Raw genomic sequence first — 21,210 nt, 5'->3', positions numbered from 1 at the left:
AGGACCTCTGCATAGTGATGTTACCGCATAGCACTCCTGCAGTATAGTGTTCTCTCAGATGTGGGCGCCGGGCGGGGGGGTGATGACCACATCATCACGTTTTACTGAGTTATCCGCGCTAAAGCCTGTGCCGCATGTTCCATCCTAGTAAGTGAGAGACATCTGTCCGAGACATTGAAAGAAATGCAACAAATTTTTTTTTTTTTTTACAAAAAGATAAATATAGCATTTATTTAACACTTTTTGCACCAACAAAAGTGACACAGTCCAAATAAACACAGCAAGAGCCATGGTCACATTTCACAATTACTTTGAGGCACGAAGCAGATATTTCTTTTTTTTTTTTTTTTTAATCAAGATTTTCAAGGCCTTGAATCCTTTTTGCATTTTTTTTACTTTTTTTTTTGGCCTTGAATTTTCAAGGTGGATATTGCAGTAGCCGGGCCTCCAATCACTAACACGGTACAACAGACGGAATAGAAGGGGGGGTCACTAACACACATATAGAATCGTCGTATGCTTGTTGGTTTATGCGTCATGACAGAATTGCTTATGCGGACAACGTGGGTTACGTTACCATTTGGTCTCAAACACCAGCTCCAGGCAAACGTCAAATAACTGGCAGATTTAAAACAACGTAAATCCTGCAGTTTTCACTTGAGTTATTGCTTGGTATGTCACCTGGAAATGTCCAAAATAAATTTGTTGCTATGAAACTGAAAAAAATTCTCTATTTTATATTTTATTTGTTCTATATATATATATATATATTTGTTAAGGTAAAGCTTTGATGTGTTATTTAAAGTAGCTATTGGAGTGTTTTATGCCTTTTTTTTGGTGGGGTTGCAACATTTTAAAGCTCGATAAAGTCAGAACACATTCCAGGGTAGTTTCAATGCCAGATTTGCAGATCACGCCAGTGCCCCGCAATGCCCACTCCTACAGGTACTCCATCCCACCTACCCATTTCATCACTAGCTGGTGCCCTACCTGGGGGGCAAATGGAGATTTTTTGGGACTATTTGGCCAGTCACATAAATAATAATTTTGGAAGAAAGTTGAGTTAATGGTAGCTAGAGGATTCTACGTATAGACCAGTAGTGGTCATCTACCAATAACCTTCACCAACAGACCTGAGCTTAGCGATTTTGTCAGGAACAGCTGTTTGGTGGAGGCAGCGCATTTTGTGGTTTGCACCAATATTTAAGACAATGGACTTAGGGGCTGACTCAGCAGTGATGTAAATGCTCTGTTGAATGCAGATTCCTGATTGACAGGCAGAGGCATTTAAGGAGTGGTGCGGGGGGCGGCTGGCGTTCTTGGAAATGGAACATACGCTGTCTGCTGGGCTCGCAAACTGGCCAGCCTGTGTAAGATGAGGCTTACTCAGCTTGCGCCGTCCACCATCGTAACCATAGGCCACCGATAGTCGCGATGGTGATCCCAGCCTGCGACCTCCGATGCTGTGCTGGGATTGCAAATGCAGCAGGGGGTGTCATACAGGGGGTGTCATACAAGGGGGTGTCATACAGGGGGTGTCATACAAGGGGGTGTCATACAGGGGGTGTCATACACCTCCTGCTGCATTTGCATTATTGCAAGGATCGCAATTGCAAAGCTGCCTACGTGCATATATCCTATATCTATAGCCTGCGTGTATACATCTTATATCTATAGCCTGCGTGTATACAACTTATATCTATAGCCTGCGTGTATACATCTTATATCTATAGCCTGCGTGTATACATCTTATATCTACAGCCTGCATGTATACATCTTATACCTATAGCCTGCGTGTATACGTCTTATATCTACAGCCTGCGTGCAGCTTTGCAATTGCAATCCTTGCTGAATCAGGCCCTTAGTGAATTCACTACTAAGATACATTCTTTGCCTCCAGTGACGTCATTGTGATGGCATCAGTCCTTAGCCAATCGATAAGCTGCTTCTTAGGAATACAGGTTCGACCCACAAAATGGCTCCCAGCTGTGAGTACTTTAGAGAACTGAAGGTCCTCCTTGCCAAAGGCTGGCTATATGACACAGCCCTAAGAGACTTAATTTTGGGGGAAATAGGGAATGTGCTTTGGAGGGTGCATGGACCCAGGCTGATGAAGATGCAGTTTGTTAAAGACTGGTTTAAGCTGCTATATAACTAATCTCGTATGGCTTTTCTAAACTTCAGAATGACAAAAAGTATGAAAATGAATGTATATTGTTTTTGTGGATGTTCTCCTACTTGCTCCTCCACTATGATCCATATCAGATTTCCATGGTCAGCAGCGGCCTACTCTAAAACTGAGATTTATCAAAGCTTGGAGAGGAATAAATTGTAGAGACTCAATGACATCACACAAACCATGACATCACACAAACCATGACATCACACAAACCTGTCTGAACGATAAAACTGAAGGACAACAAACTACTCTGCCTTATCGAATGAAGCAAAGAGAAGCAGAGAAACAAAAAGGCCAAAGAACGCATTGATGGAAGTCGCTGAAGTTAGGGAACGTACAAGGCAATGAATTCTATTTCTGAAGAGGGAAAACCAGCTTCCTAGTTACTCGCTCACTTTTCACTGTTTGGTGGAAATCCCAGAACTGTGTTACTGAAACAATTTTCCCCAGGATTTACTACAATTTCGCGGCAGAGCGGCCACAACTCTTTTTTGGATCACTGCATTTAATTGGCTGCGGAGGGGGTGTGAGCAGGAGAACCAATAACAAGCCGACATCTCTGTGACTGCAGCCCTCTACAGCCAATCGGCCCGCAAGGTCACAGATCCCTTTGCAGCCTCAAATTGCAACCGGCTTTCAGTATGTTACCAGGATAACCAGCGGTGAGTGACCACTGCGATCCCTAAGTATCTAGGTCTGCAATATAGTTTATGTCCAAAAAATACCCATGTACTGTATTTATATGGGAAATATCCACAGTCGTGAGCGCATACAGCACATCCTCACCCTGATAATATTTTATTTATTACCAGTTATTTATATATACCGCACACATATTCCGCACAGCTTTACAGAGATTATTTAGAGATTATGGGGTCTTTGTACTAAGTTTTGGAGTGCGATATAGAGAATGGAGTTTTAAGTGCCAACCAATCAGCTCCTGTCACTTTACAGGCTGTGTTTGAAAAATGACAGGAGCTGTTTGGTTGGTACTTTATCTCCACGGCTCAGTACGTAGACCACCTATATGTTGCTCCATGTATCCGTGATTTGATCATAATGGCAAAAGAAAGTTTGCAATGGACGTAAATGACTTCGGACAGCTAATAATCACCCCTGGGATTAATATCATCTTTCCTTTCTATCTAATTATTTCCTTCTTTTTGACAACTGCTGGTTAAAAACATTCCCGGCAGATTTGATAAACCCGTCCATCATTAAAACTTCCGCACGTTGGGTTAAAGTGTCTCTTGGGGAACACTCTCTTTCTCAATCCACTGCTGGTTTATAATGTCAATTTGTTCGATTACCACTTTTTTTTGTGAGGCAGATATCATTTTGTAGATTACCATTGATCTTCCAGAGAAACTGCGCCGCTCTTCAAAAACTTTTTTCGACATGGCATCTGTTTGGCATCTTCAGACGGTCAATGTACATTGATGGCTGGTTGCATTATTTTGAACATAATGGGTCTGAGTTTTTGTATATGTGCTATGTCTAACTGTGCTTGGAACTAGCTGAGATACTGCACCTACAGGGTAAGTGGCAAGGTCTGTAGTACATGGTCTTGTAAACTCAAATCCAGATGTATCCGTGGATGGAGGAGCCAAGCCAAGTGCTATCTGTCAACTCGTACAGATTGTTACTCATGATCAAAGCAGGATCGGATCTTAATGATATGTGTGCTGTACATGGTCCACCACGTGTGCGTATACCACAATGAATTTCATCACAGACACTATGAAACATGTTTCTCTATGTTGTGAGTTGTTAGGATGAGTAATCTCCCTCGTCCTTGTATTGATATGACTCTCGCCCGTCCTCCTGTACAAACTCTTCTCTCTTCTCCCAACCATTGGGCCAGCCGCTGTTCACCTGCGTGGTGGCGCCGTATGTTTTTGTGGCGCTGTAATTTATATAATTTTCGGTAATGTCCCCAGTTTCCTCGGCCAGTTCGTCCTCGTTGATGAAGCCGCACTTTTCGATGCTGGTCTGCTCAGGGTCCGCCCACGGCTGCTTCTCTCCAGAGGCAAAGATCCCATAAAATATAACTCCGCCATAGTGGACCATAGCCGCTATCAGAAACACGTACTGCCATTCTTCTCGTGTCTGAAATAAGAGAGAATTTATGTTAGCTTAATTAAATTAGAGAATTGAAAAGTAAATAAAGATGTGTGTTAGGGTAGGTGGTCACACTCTGACGCTCTACGTTGATGTGTGGTGGTTGGTGGGGCCTTATGGATGCTTAGGGTAGGTGGTCACACTCTGACGCTCTACGTTGGTGTGTGGTGGTTGGTGGGGCCTTATGGATGCTTAGGGTAGGTGGTCACACTCTGACGCTCTACGTTGGTGTGTGGTGGTTGGTGGGGCCTTATGGATGCTTAGGGTAGGTGGTCACACTCTGACGCTCTACGTTGGTGTGTGGTGGTTGGTGGGGCCTTATGGATGCTTAGGGTAGGTGGTCACACTCTGACGCTCTACGTTGGTGTGTGGTGGTTGGTGGGGCCTTATGGATGCTTAGGGTAGGTGGTCACACTCTGACGCTCTACGTTGGTGTGTGGTGGTTGGTGGGGCCTTATGGATGCTTAGGGTAGGTGGTCACACTCTGACGCTCTACGTTGGTGTGTGGTGGTTGGTGGGGCCTTATGGATGCTTAGGATAGGTGGTCACACTCTGACGCTCTACGTTGGTGTGTGGTGGTTGGTGGGGCCTTATGGATGCTTAGGGTAGGTGGTCACACTCTGACGCACTACGTTGATAGTATTTTGTGCTAGTTCTTGTACTTGGTTGGTCTTCTCCTGGGGCTCTAGTCCAGCTCTAAAGGAGTATGATGGTCCCAGGTCCAGTACAAACTTTCTGTAATAGTTATAGGTTTACCAAATGCAGTGCTCGCAGTGTGCCGGTATGAAACGGTACATCATACAGACACTTCACTTTGGCATCCGGTGCTGGGACTATCATTGTCCCAGCACCATCTGTTTAAATTTGGCGGCCAATCGGGGGTGACTGGTGGCAATTTGAATTTGGCGCCGGCCGCGAGCCAATCGCAGCTCGCGGACCGGCAGCCAATCAGAATGCTGCCTGGAGCTTCTGCAGAGGGAAGGTGAGTGCTGCAGTGAGGAGAGGTGTGCCTCTGTGAGAGGCGGTGAGGTGTGAGGAGAGGTGCGCCTCTGTGAGGGGAGGAGAGGAGTGCTGCATTGGTGACAAGGAAAAGGGCTAAACAAAGCTCCGCAATGCAGCCTCTCCCAGCACCATGGTAGGCGGTTTTGGCCACCTTCATTTATTTAACCCTCCCTAGACGACCAGGGATGTTGGGCACTAGGCCCATGGGCACAGTCAAGCGTTAGGCCTGCGGTGCGGGCAGAGAGCCAGTGCCCCTATAAAGTGGCATTAGGCACAGGTCACTGTCATTGTTTGAAGTGGGGGGTATGGAAATATCATGGAGGCTCAGGATTTGGGCCTAAGTAAACCCCCCTGATATTTCCATACTCCCAATTCAAAATTTCCACTTTGAGTCACATTTGGTCAGTAGTCACAGTCCAGTCCTTCCTGTAGTCCTTATATATGGTGTTGCTGTCATGCTGCAACCAGGCTGCTGTCCAATGTGTGACGCTGTCTCTTCAGTGATCCTTTTTGTTGTCTAAACGCGTTTCGCTACAGTCTTACAGTCTTTGGCAATGGCGGTGGTGGTGGTGGGGTTACTAGCCCTTTTATACCCTTAGGTTATTTTTAGATGGGAAGTGACCGTATTTTCCTCTTTACTTTTAGTAGCTTCCATAACAATGGTCACAGGAAGGACTGGACCTGTGACTCCTACTTGGTAAACCTACAGCTATCACCGAGGAACTGGACCTGGGACCACCCTAAACCTTGTAAGCTGGACTAGAGAAGAACAACTAAGTACAAGATCTAGCATCCTATACCATCTGGCATTTATTTATTTTTGCCCATAGTATTTCAACTTAGAATAATAATATGGATATTCTGGCAAGTTAACTCTTGTTTGAAGAGAAGTGTAACTCAAGACCCATGAGCCGATCATTTCCTTAGTGGTAATGCAGTAACGGTTTATACCCAATAGGGGCCACTACTGCTTATAGATCTATAATAAGAGACGGTACTGCTTATAGATCTATAATAAGAGACGGTACTGCTTATAGATCTATGATAAGAGACGGTACTGCTTATAGATATATGATAAGAGACGGTACTGCTTATAGATCTATAATAAGAGACGGTACTGCTTATAGATATATGATAAGAGACGGTACTGCTTATAGATCTATGATAAGAGACGGTACTGCTTATAGATCTATGATAAGAGACGGTACTGCTTATAGATCTATGATAAGAGACGGTACTGCTTATAGATATATGATAAGAGACGGTACTGCTTATAGATCTATAATAAGAGACGGTACTGCTTATAGATATATGATAAGAGACGGTACTGCTTATAGATCTATGATAAGAGACGGTACTGCTTATAGATCTATGATAAGAGACGGTACTGCTTATAGATCTATGATAAGAGACGGTACTGCTTATAGATATATGATAAGAGACGGTACTGCTTATAGATATATGATAAGAGACGGTACTGCTTATAGATCTATGATAAGAGACGGTACTGCTTATAGATCTATGATAAGAGACGGTACTGCTTATAGATATATGATAAGAGACGGTACTGCTTATAGATCTATAATAAGAGACGGTACTGCTTATAGATATATGATAAGAGACGGTACTGCTTATAGATCTATGATAAGAGACGGTACTGCTTATAGATCTATGATAAGAGACGGTACTGCTTATAGATCTATGATAAGAGACGGTACTGCTTATAGATATATGATAAGAGACGGTACTGCTTATAGATATATGATAAGAGACGGTACTGCTTATAGATCTATGATAAGAGACGGTACTGCTTATAGATCAATGATAAGAGACGGTACTGCTTATAGATCTATAATAAGAGACGGGGAGAGAGAGAGAGAGAGAGGGAGAGGGAGAGGGAGAGGGAGAGAGAGAGGGAGAGGGAGAGGGAGAGGGAGAGGGAGAGGGAGAGAGACTGTTTGACTACTGTACTTTTCAAAGCTATAGACCAAACAGCTGTCTGGGCTAGCACACCCACTTCCGAAGCTCTGATCGATTCCCTACACCTATGCCATTTTTATTCAAATGCTAATTGTCATGCAATTACCAGGGCACCCACAGTCACATGACATAAAATCAGCAGAGCCCCTTTGGAACAGTATAAACTATGTACCCACGTCCGCCCTCTTTCCTCTGCCAATATCTGTTCAAGGAGGCCCATGACTGATTGGCTCAGGTAAAGTATCAAGTTAATCTCTCCTGGGAAGAGTCTGAAACTAAAACTTTCCAGTAAGAACACATTGGCAGCCATATAAATCTACCCCCACAGAGTGATTGTGCAAATATAACTCTATCGGGTGTGGATCATTAGGTCTACATTGTCTAGATAGACAATGTTTGGGTAGACAATGGAAGATAGACAGGCAATAGACAGGGACTGAAGGTCGACAGGGTCTGAAGGTCAGCACACTAAAGGTTGACTGGTAACAAGGTCGACAGGTACTGAAGGTCGACATGCAATATGTCGACAGGTACAGAAGATCGACATGCAATAGGTCGACATGTACTGAAGGTCGACAGGCAATAGGTTGACTGGGACTGAAGGTCGACAGGGTCAGAAGGTCGACACACTAAAGGTCGACTGGTAACAAGGTCAACATGTATGAAGGTCGACAGGCAGTAGGTCGACAGGGTCAGAAGGTCCTTCATACCTGTCGACCTTGCTACCAGTCGACCTTTAGTGTGTCGACCTTCCTACCCTGTCGACCTTCAGTCCCTGTCTACCTTCATACATGTTGACCTTGCTACCAGTCGACCTTTAGTGTGTCGACCTTCTGACCCTGTCGACCTTCATAGCTGTCGACATTGTTACCAGTCGACCTTTAGTGCGTCAACCTTCAGCCCCTGTCGACCTACTGCCTGTCGACCTTCAGTACCTACCGACCTTGTTACTAGTCGACCTTCAGTGTGTCGACCTTCAGACCCTGTCGACCTTCAGTCCCTGTCTTATCTTCCATTATCTACCCAAACATTGTCTATCTAGACAATGTAGACCTAATGACCGGATACCAACTCTTCTTCAGATCCATGTTAAATAGTAACAAACTTTGCTTTTTAAAAAAAAATAAAAGTCTGTGTGAGATTGTATCATCCGCGCTAATAACAGAGGCACAAATAAAATGAAAATGATAAAATAGTATATTATAATAATCAACCCTTATGCTCTGCTGACAGATTGTTCTTTAAATATCAGAGTAAAATATGGACGCAGCAGCAACGCTGACATATGCTAATGCAGCAGGAGGCGTCTGAGGAGAAAAGACGCCTGCTGAGAGCATCGCAGGTCCAAGTTCTGCGTCATTACATGCAGCATCGAAGCTTCTGCGAGGTTACTCAGATTGGCCCTCGCACCTATTGCGTCCGGGAACACTGGTATCAGAACTGGCGAGAAAAAAACATTGGAATTCCTGGGAGGTAGTCTGAAGGGAACGCAAAAAAATGTGGGCGTGTTATGTGAGTGTTGTGGGCGTCAGTGAAAATGGCTGCGTTCTCAGACGCAGAGCCACAAAGACCATGTTCAGATGGAGACACTGCACCTGCCAAAGGGGGTCATTCAGACCCGCTCGAGAGCGTCAGTACGGTCGCAAGCGGGTCGATGTTCCCCACTGCGCATGCGCACGACGGAGGGAGCTCCGTCGTGCGCATGCGCGAGACCCGGCGAGCGACGGCTTTCCATCGCTCCGGGTCTCGCACCAAAGGGGGCGTGCTGTTGATGCTGATTGACAGCACGCCCCCTTTGGTGGGCGTGCCTGCCAGACGGAGGCGTTCCCATGGGAACGCTTACCGTCTGAAGCCGGCCCCACCGACATCACTAGTGATGTCAGTGGGAGTGATTTTGGCTCTGATAGAGCCAAAATCACTCCAGGGCTTGTGGCAGCGAGACCCTACCGCAGGGTCTCCGTCGCAAGTCCGATGGTCGCGATGGTCAAGATCTTTTTGGCCGCTCGCATATGCTGTGGGTGGTCACCCACAGCTATACGAGCGGCCAGGAGGCCACTCCATTTTCATGGAGGAGGGCCCTGATTCAGAGCGAGCGCTCTGGTCAGAGCGTTCAGCTCTGAATCAGGCCCATAGACCATAGAGCTGAAGGTGCGCGGTGGTGGAGTGTCTTCATTCCCTGGCGGTGTTGCACTGTGTGGATCCGCTGAAGTAGGCGTTTCGGTGCTTGCACATTCAGGCGCACGCTGGTACACAAGGGGAAGGCAGAAAGTAGCATTTGCATATTATCGCCACCGCGTCACCACTTAAAGACACAGCCACGTTCATGTCTACATGCACCAATGAACGAGGCCCCATATCTCTCTGGTCACAGGCGGATCGGTGCTTGTATTCAGAGTCCAATTTATAGAGGATATTCCCGCGGTCTCTCATTCCAAGTGTTTCCCGAGGACACAGGGTCAGAGACCCACCCAAAATGCCACCTTACCTTGTTCTTTGTCATAGCGCCAACTATCAACGGACAGACCATTCCGGAGAGAGTGCCCACACCGTTGGAAATTCCCATTAGAATGCTGGCGTAGCGAGGAGCGATATCAAGGTGGTTGACATTGAATCCTACCAAAAAATATAAACACAACACAAATTGATTTGGCAGAAAATGTAAAGATAATAAAACAATTTTTTTCTAGTATATCATTAAATTTATATTTTTTTTCCCTGAATCTTTGTTTTATAGACTTAGAATTTAAAACTGAATCTTACTAACAATATCCAAGTTGTCATCTCCGCCCTCTTACAGTATGGCAGCTGGTTATCATGCACGCAAGCAGCTGAAACGGTCATTCCCAAAACAGTAAGGGGGGAGGGGTCAGTGCTGACAACTGAGGCATATAATCCGGGCGTAATGGGCTGTAACGGGGGCGTTCTCACATAGGCTACTATAAGCAAAGACTGTTGACAGAACTGCGGGCAATGCAGACTCCGCCGCAAAGGAAAATATGCCTTTTATCAGGCGAATATTTTGCACTAAGGGCCTGATTCAGAGCCGGACGCTATTTGCACTCGCTCGTTCAGAAAAAAGGGTCCGGATATTTAGAGCGCTCACTCTTTGCAGTCTGTTGACGCCTCTATGTCTGAACGAGCGAACAAAACATGCGGTCGCTATTTTTTTAAAAACGCCCCCTGGCCGCTCGCATCATACGTCATCTCCGCTATTTATTAGATTAATCGAGTACATCGAAAGGCGTATGAACTGCTCGCAGTGCTTGTGGTAGCATTTTCCTACCGCAATCATGCGAGCAGTTCAGGCTAAAAGACAACCAAGTGATGTGGTCGATGACGCTGCTTTGTTAATTATGCACACCCTTAGAACGCCCGTTTTGACCGTTTGGCACACCTGCGTTCGGATCTTCACTCCCCATTTTCAAGCACCTTCCCCTGTTACCACCCACAAACGCCTCATTCTGTCACTCAAATTAGCAGGCATTCGCTATTTTGTGAGCACACAATTTCCGACCGCAATGACTGGTTCGCGCATGCGTATTACAACCCATACGCATGCGCAGTTGTGCGAACATCGCTCGGAGCGAACGAGCGGCCGCTTACGAGCGGCTCTGAATCAGGCCCTAAGTACGTACAAGACTGGTGTAAGTGTGCAGTGATGAGAGGAAATAGCAAATCTGGCGCACGGATAGGGGCGGCCTGCTCGCCTACATGTGTGCAATTAGGCATATGGCAGAATAGTCAGTAGATGCAGGTTTCTTCCGCAAATAGAATTTTCTTCTGTATTTACAGCTGTAAATTCCCAAATGGATTAAACGCTATAAATGTACATTGTACAGTTTAATGTCTTCAGTCTGTCATGGCGGACAAACGCAATGGTTATTATGCGGACAGGCCTACATTGCAACTCAGTCTCCCTTGCACCATGAACGGTATCGGCTGCTGTAATGAAATCGGATATTAGTTCTAGTTTATTGGATGAACCTCTGCAGATACAGTATCTTCCTGAATTGATTGGAATATGTCATCAGTCAGATATATAAGGGGGGACATAGAACAGCTTGTGATATCCAGGTTTATAATACATAATTTGGCCGATTTTTCTTTGGATGTTCTACAACTGGAATCCTCTTTTTAGACTTCCTGCGCCAACAAAAAAGATCAATCCGTTTATACCGGTATAAGTCGTATCAAAAAATAGCGCGTCCCTTGGTAGTACTCTCCAGATGTCTTGCGCTAGAAGTGGAACCTCCTGTCTTTATACCCGCAGGATGCCAGGATGGAATCTGTGACTCCAATGGGACGATAAATGCCACTGAGAGCTTCCTTGCTCAGTACAATCATCATTAGATATATTCCAGGACGTGATTTGTGATTTTGTTCTCTTCAGTAAATAATATCTTATGTATTTATTCCAGAAAATTTGTGACCATTTTTTTTTGTTAATTCAGCGCTGTTGTTGTGTACTCTGTAGATTCACATGTGCACATCCAAAAATGTACTGGATCTCGAGTACGCAGCAAAACCTGCGAAGATGCGCAGCGAAACACGCTTCGGTGGCGCAGCATGCCTCAATGTAAGCGTGTCTGCCTAGATTTTGATTGAAGTGGGATCTGTGGAACAAGATGGCAGCGTTTCTGGAGGAGCAAGTTTTCAGTGGAGTATGGCAGGAGTTGGCGGTAGTGTGGGTGCTCCTTGCCTATTATGGAGAATGCGCCAAGGTTAACAGACCAGAACACAAACAAGACTTCATTCTCGGATTGACGTAAGACACATGGGTGGAGAAGGAGCGTTTTTAGGTCTGCGCGGGGGGAGTTTCCGCTCGATATCGGCATCAGCTCTGACCTGGCGGAGGTCGGCTCTCTCCCTATAATATTGAATGAACTTTGCACCTTTGTATCAATAATTTGCACTTTGCTCAGGGTGACGCAGGGTGACACAGAAAGGTCCAATCAGTGTCAGCGGCCTGTTCACAAACAGCCAATCACAAGCAGTTCTTTAGTGCCAGTGACGGTTATCATCATCATCATCATCTGTCTCATTGCATATAAGAGACATCTAACCCTCGGTGTGTATTGAAAATAAAAGAATGTAGAAGTGAATTTTATTACCTGAAATGGCAAATCCACTGAAGCCTACGGCAAGTACCAGGAAGGATATGGCCACTCCCTTACTGTGAGAATAGCCAACCACGAGGAGGAGAGTCGCCTCCATGCCGAAACCTGGAACATGGCGTGAGAATGGATTAAAGTGATATTTCCATCTATGTTTCAGTATATCACAAAATAAATGCAAAAAGGACTCTTTCAGTTTTACACTTCTAGGTATAATATAGCACTCAACCGGCAAAATGTCCAACACCAGCGTCTGCCTAATTACAGCGATAGGATGGCACAATGGATTGGCCACTTAATTCTGCCAGGAATACCGGACTCCTCATCACCTGATCTCTAACATCAGCCAGGCAACACTCCATATTCTATCTGTGACAATAGCTAGGCAGGGAAAACGTGACTCACTTCATCTATGATAACAGCTAGACCCAACAGGCTTCTAGGTCTGATTACAGCCAGGCAACCCAAGATACTCCCATTTCTGATGTGACATCCAATAACAAGCAGCACAGGGCTCTACCCATTGCCAACTACAGCTAGGCAGCACAAGCATCGCTAACTACAGCTAGGCAGCACAAGCATTGTCAACTACAGCTAGGCAGCACAAGCATAGCCAACTACAGCTAGGCAGCACAAGCATTACCAACTACAGCTAGGCAGCACAAGCATTGCTAACTACAACTAGGCAGCACAAGCATTGCTAACTACAACTAGGCAGCACAAGCATTGCTAACTACAGCTAGGGAGCACAAGACTGGCTAACTACAGCTAGGGAGCACAAGCCTTGCTAACTACAGCTAGGCAGCACAAGCAACGCTAACTAGAGCTAGGCAGCACAAGAATCGCTAACTAGAGCTAGGCAGCACAAGCATCGCTAACTAGAGCTAGGCAGCACAAGCATCGCTAACTAGAGCTAGGCAGCACAAGAATCGCTAACTAGAGCTAGGCAGCACAAGCATTGCTAACTAGAGCTAGGCAGCACAAGCATTGCTAACTACAGCTAGGCAGCACAAGCATTGCTAACTACAGCTAGGGAGCACAAGACTGGCTAACTACAGCTAGGGAGCACAAGACTGGCTAACTACAGCTAGGGAGCACAAGACTGGCTAACTACAGCTAGGTAGCACAAGCCTTGCTAACTACAGCTAGGCAGCACAAGCATCGCTAACTAGAGCTAGGCAGCACAAGCATCGCTAACTAGAGCTAGGCAGCCCAAGCATTACTAACTACGGCTAGGCAGCACAAGCATCGCTGTAGTTAGCGATGCTTGTGTTGCCTAGCTGTAGTTAGCAATGCTTGTGCTTGTTAGGCAGCATAAGCATCGCTAACTACAGCTAGGCAGCACAAGCATTGCTGAGCATCTGATAACTGCCAGGCAACATAAGCTGCGTCACATATACTTTATACTTCATGATAACAACCAAACTGAAGACACAGCGACCATCAAAATAAAAAAGGTCGGTACTCAGGATTAATAACATTGTGTAACAATACTAAATCACTGAGACTTTTTAACGGACATAGCATGAAACCCTGTAGAAGACCAGTGATTAATGGATTCTGGGCAGTCAGAAGGGGACACTATGATCATAGACCAGCCAGGCAGCCTCCATGAATGGATCCTCCACAAACTAAAATAAATTTTTTGCCATTCAAATCACATCTACGGAACCCGGGAACCTCATTCACTCCGCAAGTATTCACCCGTGAATCACTACAGACTTATACATTAACCTGAGCTACATGACTAATCAATAATGTGTTAGGTTGGCAGTTTGATCTGCGATCATCTCTAGACTCTCGAAACAGGTCAAATCCATCTCACCAGTTACACTAATGCGTGTATCTCATTGAAGGTCCATCGTTACAGGGACTCAACGTGGACAGTTGAACACACATGAAGCGGTTCGGCTGGTCATATTTTATGCCAAACTGGCCGTCCATTGTACCTTATGGGCCAGTACACACAACAACAATCCTGCCACATGGAGTTCCATTGAGTGGAATGGATGTCCAGATTAATTGATCGTCCTACAGCGACGTGTGCGGTGGGCTTCGTTTGACCCAGATGTGTAAGACCACGTGGTTGGCCTCTACACAACTCAATTAGAGCAAAATGCCTGTACACATGTGTGGTCATCAAGCTGCATCTTTCCCCAGGTAGTCACCAACCTCAGAGGGCACCATAAAGCGTTGCCGGCAGCCGTGTCACTTACCTCCACAGTTCATTATTTTTCTAACAGTCGTTGTGGACAGAATATTTTTGCTCCGTAGAAAGTCGGCAATCTGTCCACCAATTGGCACGATAATCGTCATGACCAGATGCGGCAGTGCGGACAACATCCCAACCTACCACAAAGCACAAGCACTGAGAGCAAAAGATAGGGCCCGGTACGTGTCAGTAAGAACGGGGACAGTGTTATGTGGAACCCGCCATGATAACATGGCAAATATACGATTTAAAGCATCAGTTCTAGGGGCCTTTTTATCTTTCAATATTTGTGCCAGATAACCACAAATATTAAGTATCACTCCAATGTACGAAGGAGGGACTGCAGCAAATACCCCCATATCCGCTGAGGTCCCTCCATGTCTGACGGCAGCCGTAGCCCCCATAGGTTTCTAAGGGGGCTGCAAAGCTGTTAGATTTTCCAAGCTCCGGAATGGATTACTGGAGTATGGCCCGGCAGCTGAAGATGGCATTAGTCGCTGTAGCCTATTGGATACTTTCCGCAAAACTTACCAGGAGATGGTTCCTCCAGAACTCTACCCCAGCAATGGTCGCTGGACATGTGAGTTCGGCAGACTGCGCAGGCGCTGTGGCGCTACGGGGGGTCCCGCTAGAGGAGTGAAGTGACTTAAAACCTGGACTGTTAGGCTGACTTGCGGACCGAGTTTGGGAACCTCTGCCTTAGATCTTTAAACTTGATGGTAACGTATAATGTTTCAAGTATTAAAGACGGTACGGTTATAATCTTTTAAATAGCATTATTAGCATGCCAGCATGTCAGTTCAACATAACAGCGTCCCCGTTCTCATAGTTGTCATTATGAATGTCGAAAATCGCAACTACACCCCCCAAAAAAAACACTCTAACCTTTCATTACACTTATAAGGGCTGGAGTTCGAGTTTTTATAATACAAAGTAGCTTCTTTTTTTTTTTTTGTTTCGTAATAACTTCCTTGGTGGCCCCAATTCATACACACGAATCCGCTTTTGCCTAAACACCTGCTGATTACGGCTTTACTAAAAAAAAAACAGGTGCCTTTCATGTGATCTGGCTTCATTTATGTAATCAAGAAGAGGAAATGTAAATTACCTTGCTGATCTCAAATCCAAACACCTCCTCGAAGTACGCCGGCTGGCTGATGAGCAGCAGGTAGAATGTCCAACTGCGGCAGAAGTTAGCGACTATGATTGCATAGACGGGCATCGAGGTAAAGAATTTTTTCCAAGGAGTCTTGAATTTCTGAAAAGGCAAATCACAGGCGCAAGTTACACCCATCTGAAAATGATGTCAGCATTATTGACGTTCTGTCTGCAGCTGCGATTTGATTACGGGCACATTTCACGCTCTCCGTCCGTTCTGCGAGTCAATAAATGTGTAATGGGACTTGGGAAGCTTGGTCAGACGTAATGGGCCAACAATATTCTATTCTGATAGCCGAGTTTTAATTTTCAGGCACCTAAGCTATTCAGCGTGGCTTGTTTACCACATGTGACAGTCTATCATTTATCTCAGTCTTCATTTAATATAATAATATCATATATAATATAATAATCTAGTAAGTATCTTACTTCAAGTGCCCCCATGAGGTTAGCACTCTCGCCAATGCTTTCTTCAATGTAAGTACGTTCCTCATCGGTGATGGTTGGGTGCTTTGCCGGGCTCTCGTAGGACACCAGAATCCAGAAGAGATACCAGACTAGACCAAAACTACCTACACATGGATATAATGTTTATTAGTTACACTGGTACCAGGACTCTTATAGATTTTATTTATTGGTCTACTTCTGGTAGAGCCAGAAATATTCTGCTGTAAACTATAAATTTACATCTAAGAGAAATGTTAGGAGTCCTCAAAAATCATTTTTACTCCTCCATGATCCTTTACGCCAATATTTTATTCATTTTCTGAGTCAGGATCCTGCGCAATATGTGGGCGCTATATAATTAAGGTGAATCAACAAATAAATAATTGTTCTATACTACTGAGTGCACATGAAAATGCATATATAACTGTATCTATATATATATATATATACTGTAAATATGAACATGCGCAGGAGACAAAGATGGTGCAGGAACTGGATTGGTCAGGAGCTGGATGGCGCAGGAACTGAATTGGTCAGGAGCAGGACGGCTCAGGAACTGGATTGGTCAGGAGCTGGATGGCGCATGAACTGGATGGCGCAGGAACTGGATTGGTCAGGAGCTGGATGGTGCAGGAACTGGATGGCGCAGGAACTGAATTGGTCAGGAGCTGGATGGCGCAGGAACTGAATTGGTCAGGAGCTGGATGGCGCAGGAACTGAAATTGGTCAGGAACTGGATGGCACAGGAGCTGGATAGCACAGGAACTGGATTGGTCAGGAACTGGATGGTGCAGAAACTGGATGGCGCAGGAACTGAATTGGTCAGGAGCTGGATGGCGCAGGAACTGGATTGGTCAGGAGCTGGATGGCGCAGGAATTGGATGCCGCAGGAGCTGGATGGCTCAGGAACTGGATGGCGCAGGAACTGGATTGGTCAGGAGCTGGATGGCGCAGGAATTGGATTGGTCAGGAGCTGGATGGCGCAGGAGCTGGATGGAGCAGGAGGTGGATGGTGCAGGAGCTGGATGGCGCAGGACCTGAATTGGTCAGGAACTGGATGGCGCAGGAACTGGATTGGTCAGGAGCTGGATGGCGCAGAAACTGGATGGCGCAGAAACTGGATGGTGCAGGAACTGAATTAGTCAGGAGCTGGATGGCGCAGGAACTGAATTGGTCAGGAGCCGGATGGTGCAGGAGCTAGATGGAGCAGGAGGTGGATGGTGCAGGAGCTGGATGGCGCAGGAACTGAATTGGTCAGGAACTGGATGGCGCAGGAACTGGATTGGTCAGGAGCTGGATGGTGCAGAAACTGGATGGCGCAGGAACTGAATTGGTCAGGAGCTGGATGGCGCAGGAACTGAATTGGTCAGGAGCTGGATGGCGCAGGAGCTGGATGGAGCAGGAGGTGGATGGTGCAGGAGCTGGATGGCGCAGGAACTGAATTGGTCAGGAGCTGGATGGTGCAGGGACTGAATTGGTCAGGAGCTGGATGGCGCAGGAAATGTATGGCGCAGGAGCTGGATGGCGCAGGAACTGAAATTGGTCAGGAGCTGGATGGTGCAGGAACTGGATGGCACAGGAGCTGGATAGCGCAGGAACTGGATTGGTCAGGAACTGGATGGTGCAGAAACTGGATGGCGCAGAAACTGAATTGGTCAGGAGCTGGATAGCACAGGAACTGGATTGGTCAGGAGCTGGATGGCGCAGGAATTGGATTGGTCAGGAGCTAGAATGGCGCAGAATCTGGATGGTGCAGGAACTGGATTGGTCAGGAGCTGGAAGGCGCAGGAACTGGATAGTGCAGGAACTGGATGGCGCAGGAACTGGATTGGTCAGGCGCTGGATGGCGCAGGAACTGGATGGCGCAGGAGCTGGATGGCGCAGGAACTGGATGGCGCAGGAACTGGATGGCGCAGGAGCTGGATGGTGCAGAAACTGGATGGCACAGGAACTGGATTGGTCAGGAGCTAGATGGCGCAGGAGCTGGGTAGCGCAGGAACTGGGTGGCGCAGGAACTGGGTGGCGCAGGAACTGGGTGAAGCAGCAGTGGCCAGTATCGGTAATGTAATATTTCTAGTATCACTGAATAATAGAAAATAGCACCGGATCAGACTTCTTTAATGAAGAAACCTTTAGTCAGGCAGGATTATGCTTATGATCGGTGCTGTATGACAGTCACCGATGCCTGAAGTTGCGCCGAGGACCCCGGTAATTCAGGCTTTTCTGTGTTTGACACTTTCTGACAGATATTCTAAGATTTTAATGACATAGTACAAAATGTCTCACAATAAAGTCTGTTAATTGGATTCTGGGATGTGTGTTCCTGTTCTTATTCCAAGAACTGTGTTAATTAAACCACCTTAACCCGGGCTGCGAATGTTTGCAGCTAGAATTGTGAACGTGTTCTGTGGGGAGTAATTATCTTCTGTCCCGCTAACCTCACTGGCTGGGAAGCCACACGAGCGGCCAATCATGTTGGGTGAGACTGTGAAACTTAGATGTGAAAATAGATGATAATAATAAAAGGATTAAACAGAGGGCCTGATTCAGAGCCGGACGCTATGACAGAGCGCTCGCTCTGAATCAGGGCCGGCCTTCTGTTTTTTTAGAGCGGCCGTCCGGCCGCTCGCATAGATGTGGGTGCCCACCCACAGCTATAGTGAGCGGCCAGGAAGATGGTCGCGATGGTCAAGACCATCACGACCATCGGGCTTGCAACGAGACCCTTGTGGTAGGGTCTCTTTGCCGCAAGCCCTAGAGTGCTTTCGGCTGTAACAGAGCAGAGAGCACTTCCACTGACATCACTTGTGACGTCTGTGGGGCCGGCCCCTCCTCCTCCTCCTCTTGCCTTCATGCAGGAGACCTTTTCAATGCAAGATCATCTCCAAACCCCAGGTGTGGCTACATACCCAGCAAAGCCTGGGCCTCTGGCAACAGAACCCTGCCTCCTAACCGCTGCCACGCAGACCAACAAGGAAAACGCTTTAATAGGCCCCTTTGATCCCAAACCTTCAATACAGAAATAATATTATTCCTGTAACCAACTCCTGCACACATCACGTATGTATTTACAAATAATAATATCAGACCCTCCAACATGACCCCTTCTATGCTCCTGGATTTCCTTCTTAATTGATGAATGCAGCCACCTGTGGTGAAAAACCTGTATCATATATTAACTAGTTCAACACAGGTGTCTGCAATCATTAATTAGGTGGGAAGTCCAGGAGCAGAGCACAGTGTACCTGGTGGGAGGGATCATGTAGGAGGGTGTGTAAGTGGGAAGCCCAGGAGCAGAGCATTGTGTACCGGGTGGAAGGAGACATGTTGGAGGGTGTGTAAGTGGGAAGTCCAGGAGCAGAGCACTGTGTACCTGGTGGAAGGGGACATGTTGGAGGTTGTGTAAGTGGGAAGCCCAGGAGCAGAGCACTGTGTACCTGGTGGAAGGGGACATGTAGGAGGGTGTGTAAGTGGGAAGCCCAAGAGCAGAGCATTGTGTACCTGGTGGAAGGGGACATGTAGGAGGGTGGGTAAGTGGGAAGCCCAGGAGCAGAGCACTGTGTACCTGGTGGAAGGGGACATGTAGGAGGGTGTGTAAGTGGGAAGCCCAGGAGCAGAGCATTGTGTACCTGGTGGAAGGGACATGTAGGAGGATGTGTAAGTGGGAAGCCCAGGAGCAGAGCAGGGTGTACCTGGTGGAAGGGGACATGTAGGAGGGTGTGTAAGCGGAAGCCCAGGAGCAGAGCATTGTGTACCTGGTGGAAGGAGACATGTTAGATAATGTGTAAGTGGGAGGCCCAGGAGCAGAACACTGTGTACCTTGTGGAAGGGGTCATGTAGGAGGGAGTGTAAGTTGGAAGCCCAGGAACAGAGCACTGTGTACATAGTGGAAGGGGACATGTTGGAGGGTGGAAGCCCAGTAGCAGAGCACTGTGTACCTAGTGGAAGGGGACATGTAGGAGGGTGTGTAAGTGGGAAGTCCAGGAGCAGAGCATTGTGTACCGGGTGGAAGATGACATGTTGGAGGGTGTGTAAATGGGAAGTCCAGGAGCAGAGCATTGTGTACCGGGTGGAAGGGGACATGTTGGAGGGTGTGTAAGTGGGAAGCCCAGGAGCAGAGCACTGTGTACCTAGTGGAAGGGAACATGTAGGAGGGAGTGTAAGTGGGAAGTCCAGGAGCAGAGCATTGTGTACCGGGTGGAAGGGGACATGTAGGAGGGTGTGTAAGTGGGAAGCCCAGGAGCAGAGCACTGTGTACCTAGTGGAAGGGGACATGTAGGAGGGTGTGTAAGTGGGAAGTCCAGGAGCAGAGCATTGTGTACCGGGTGGAAGGGGACATGTTGGAGGGTGTGTAAATGGGAAGTCCAGGAGCAGAGCATTGTGTACCGGGTGGAAGGGGACATGTAGGAGGGTGTGTAAGTGGGAAGCCCAGGAACAGAGCACTGTGTACCTTGTGGAAGGGGTCATGTAGGAGGGAGTGTAAGTTGGAAGCCCAGGAACAGAGCACTGTGTACATAGTGGAAGGGGACATGTTGGAGGGTGGAAGCCCAGTAGCAGAGCACTATGTACCTAGTGGAAGGGGACATGTAGGAAGGTGTGTAAGTGGGAAGTCCAGGAGCAGAGCATTGTGTACCGGGTGGAAGGGGACATGTTGGAGGGTGTGTAAATGGGAAGTCCAGGAGCAGAGCATTGTGTACCGGGTGGAAGGGGACATGTTGGAGGGTGTGTAAGTGGGAAGCCCAGGAGCAGAGCACTGTGTACCTAGTGGAAGGGGACATGTAGGAGGGTGTGTAAGTGGGAAGTCCAGGAGCAGAGCATTGTGTACCGGGTGGAAGGGGCCATGTTAGAGGGTGTGTAAATAGGAAGTCCAGGAGCAGAGCATTGTGTACCGGGTGGAAGGGGACATGTTAGAGGGTGTGTAAGTGGGAAGCCCAGGAGCAGAGCACTGTGTACCTAGTGGAAGGGGACATGTAGGAGGGTGTGTTGAAGTGGGAAGT

The 21,210-nt window shown here is 47.0% G+C and overlaps 1 protein-coding gene across 2 annotated transcripts in view; it reads right to left on the bottom strand.

The window, feature by feature from the left end:
* Positions 1 to 232: 232 nt before the first annotated feature.
* The window catches only part of SLC17A6 (solute carrier family 17 member 6), an 86,289-nt gene continuing 65,311 nt past the window's right edge, over positions 233 to 21,210 (bottom strand). For both annotated transcript variants that reach the window (XM_088451778.1, XM_088451779.1), the window contains exons 7-12: positions 16,196 to 16,338; positions 15,717 to 15,866; positions 14,613 to 14,745; positions 12,394 to 12,504; positions 9,768 to 9,895; positions 233 to 4,288 (exon numbers count right to left, since the gene is read on the bottom strand). In XM_088451778.1, the coding sequence (XP_088307904.1) occupies positions 3,950 to 4,288; positions 9,768 to 9,895; positions 12,394 to 12,504; positions 14,613 to 14,745; positions 15,717 to 15,866; positions 16,196 to 16,338 (1,004 nt within the window). In that variant the 3' untranslated portion in view covers positions 233 to 3,949. The remainder of the gene's footprint in view (positions 4,289 to 9,767; positions 9,896 to 12,393; positions 12,505 to 14,612; positions 14,746 to 15,716; positions 15,867 to 16,195; positions 16,339 to 21,210) is intronic.

Source organism: Taudactylus pleione, unplaced genomic scaffold, assembly GCF_031769625.1.
Source record: "Taudactylus pleione unplaced genomic scaffold, aTauple2 ptg000027l, whole genome shotgun sequence".
Taxonomy (NCBI): Eukaryota; Metazoa; Chordata; class Amphibia; order Anura; family Myobatrachidae; genus Taudactylus; species Taudactylus pleione.
The sequence above is the reverse complement of the archived record's forward strand: the minus strand, read 5'-3'. Positions and strand labels throughout refer to the sequence as shown.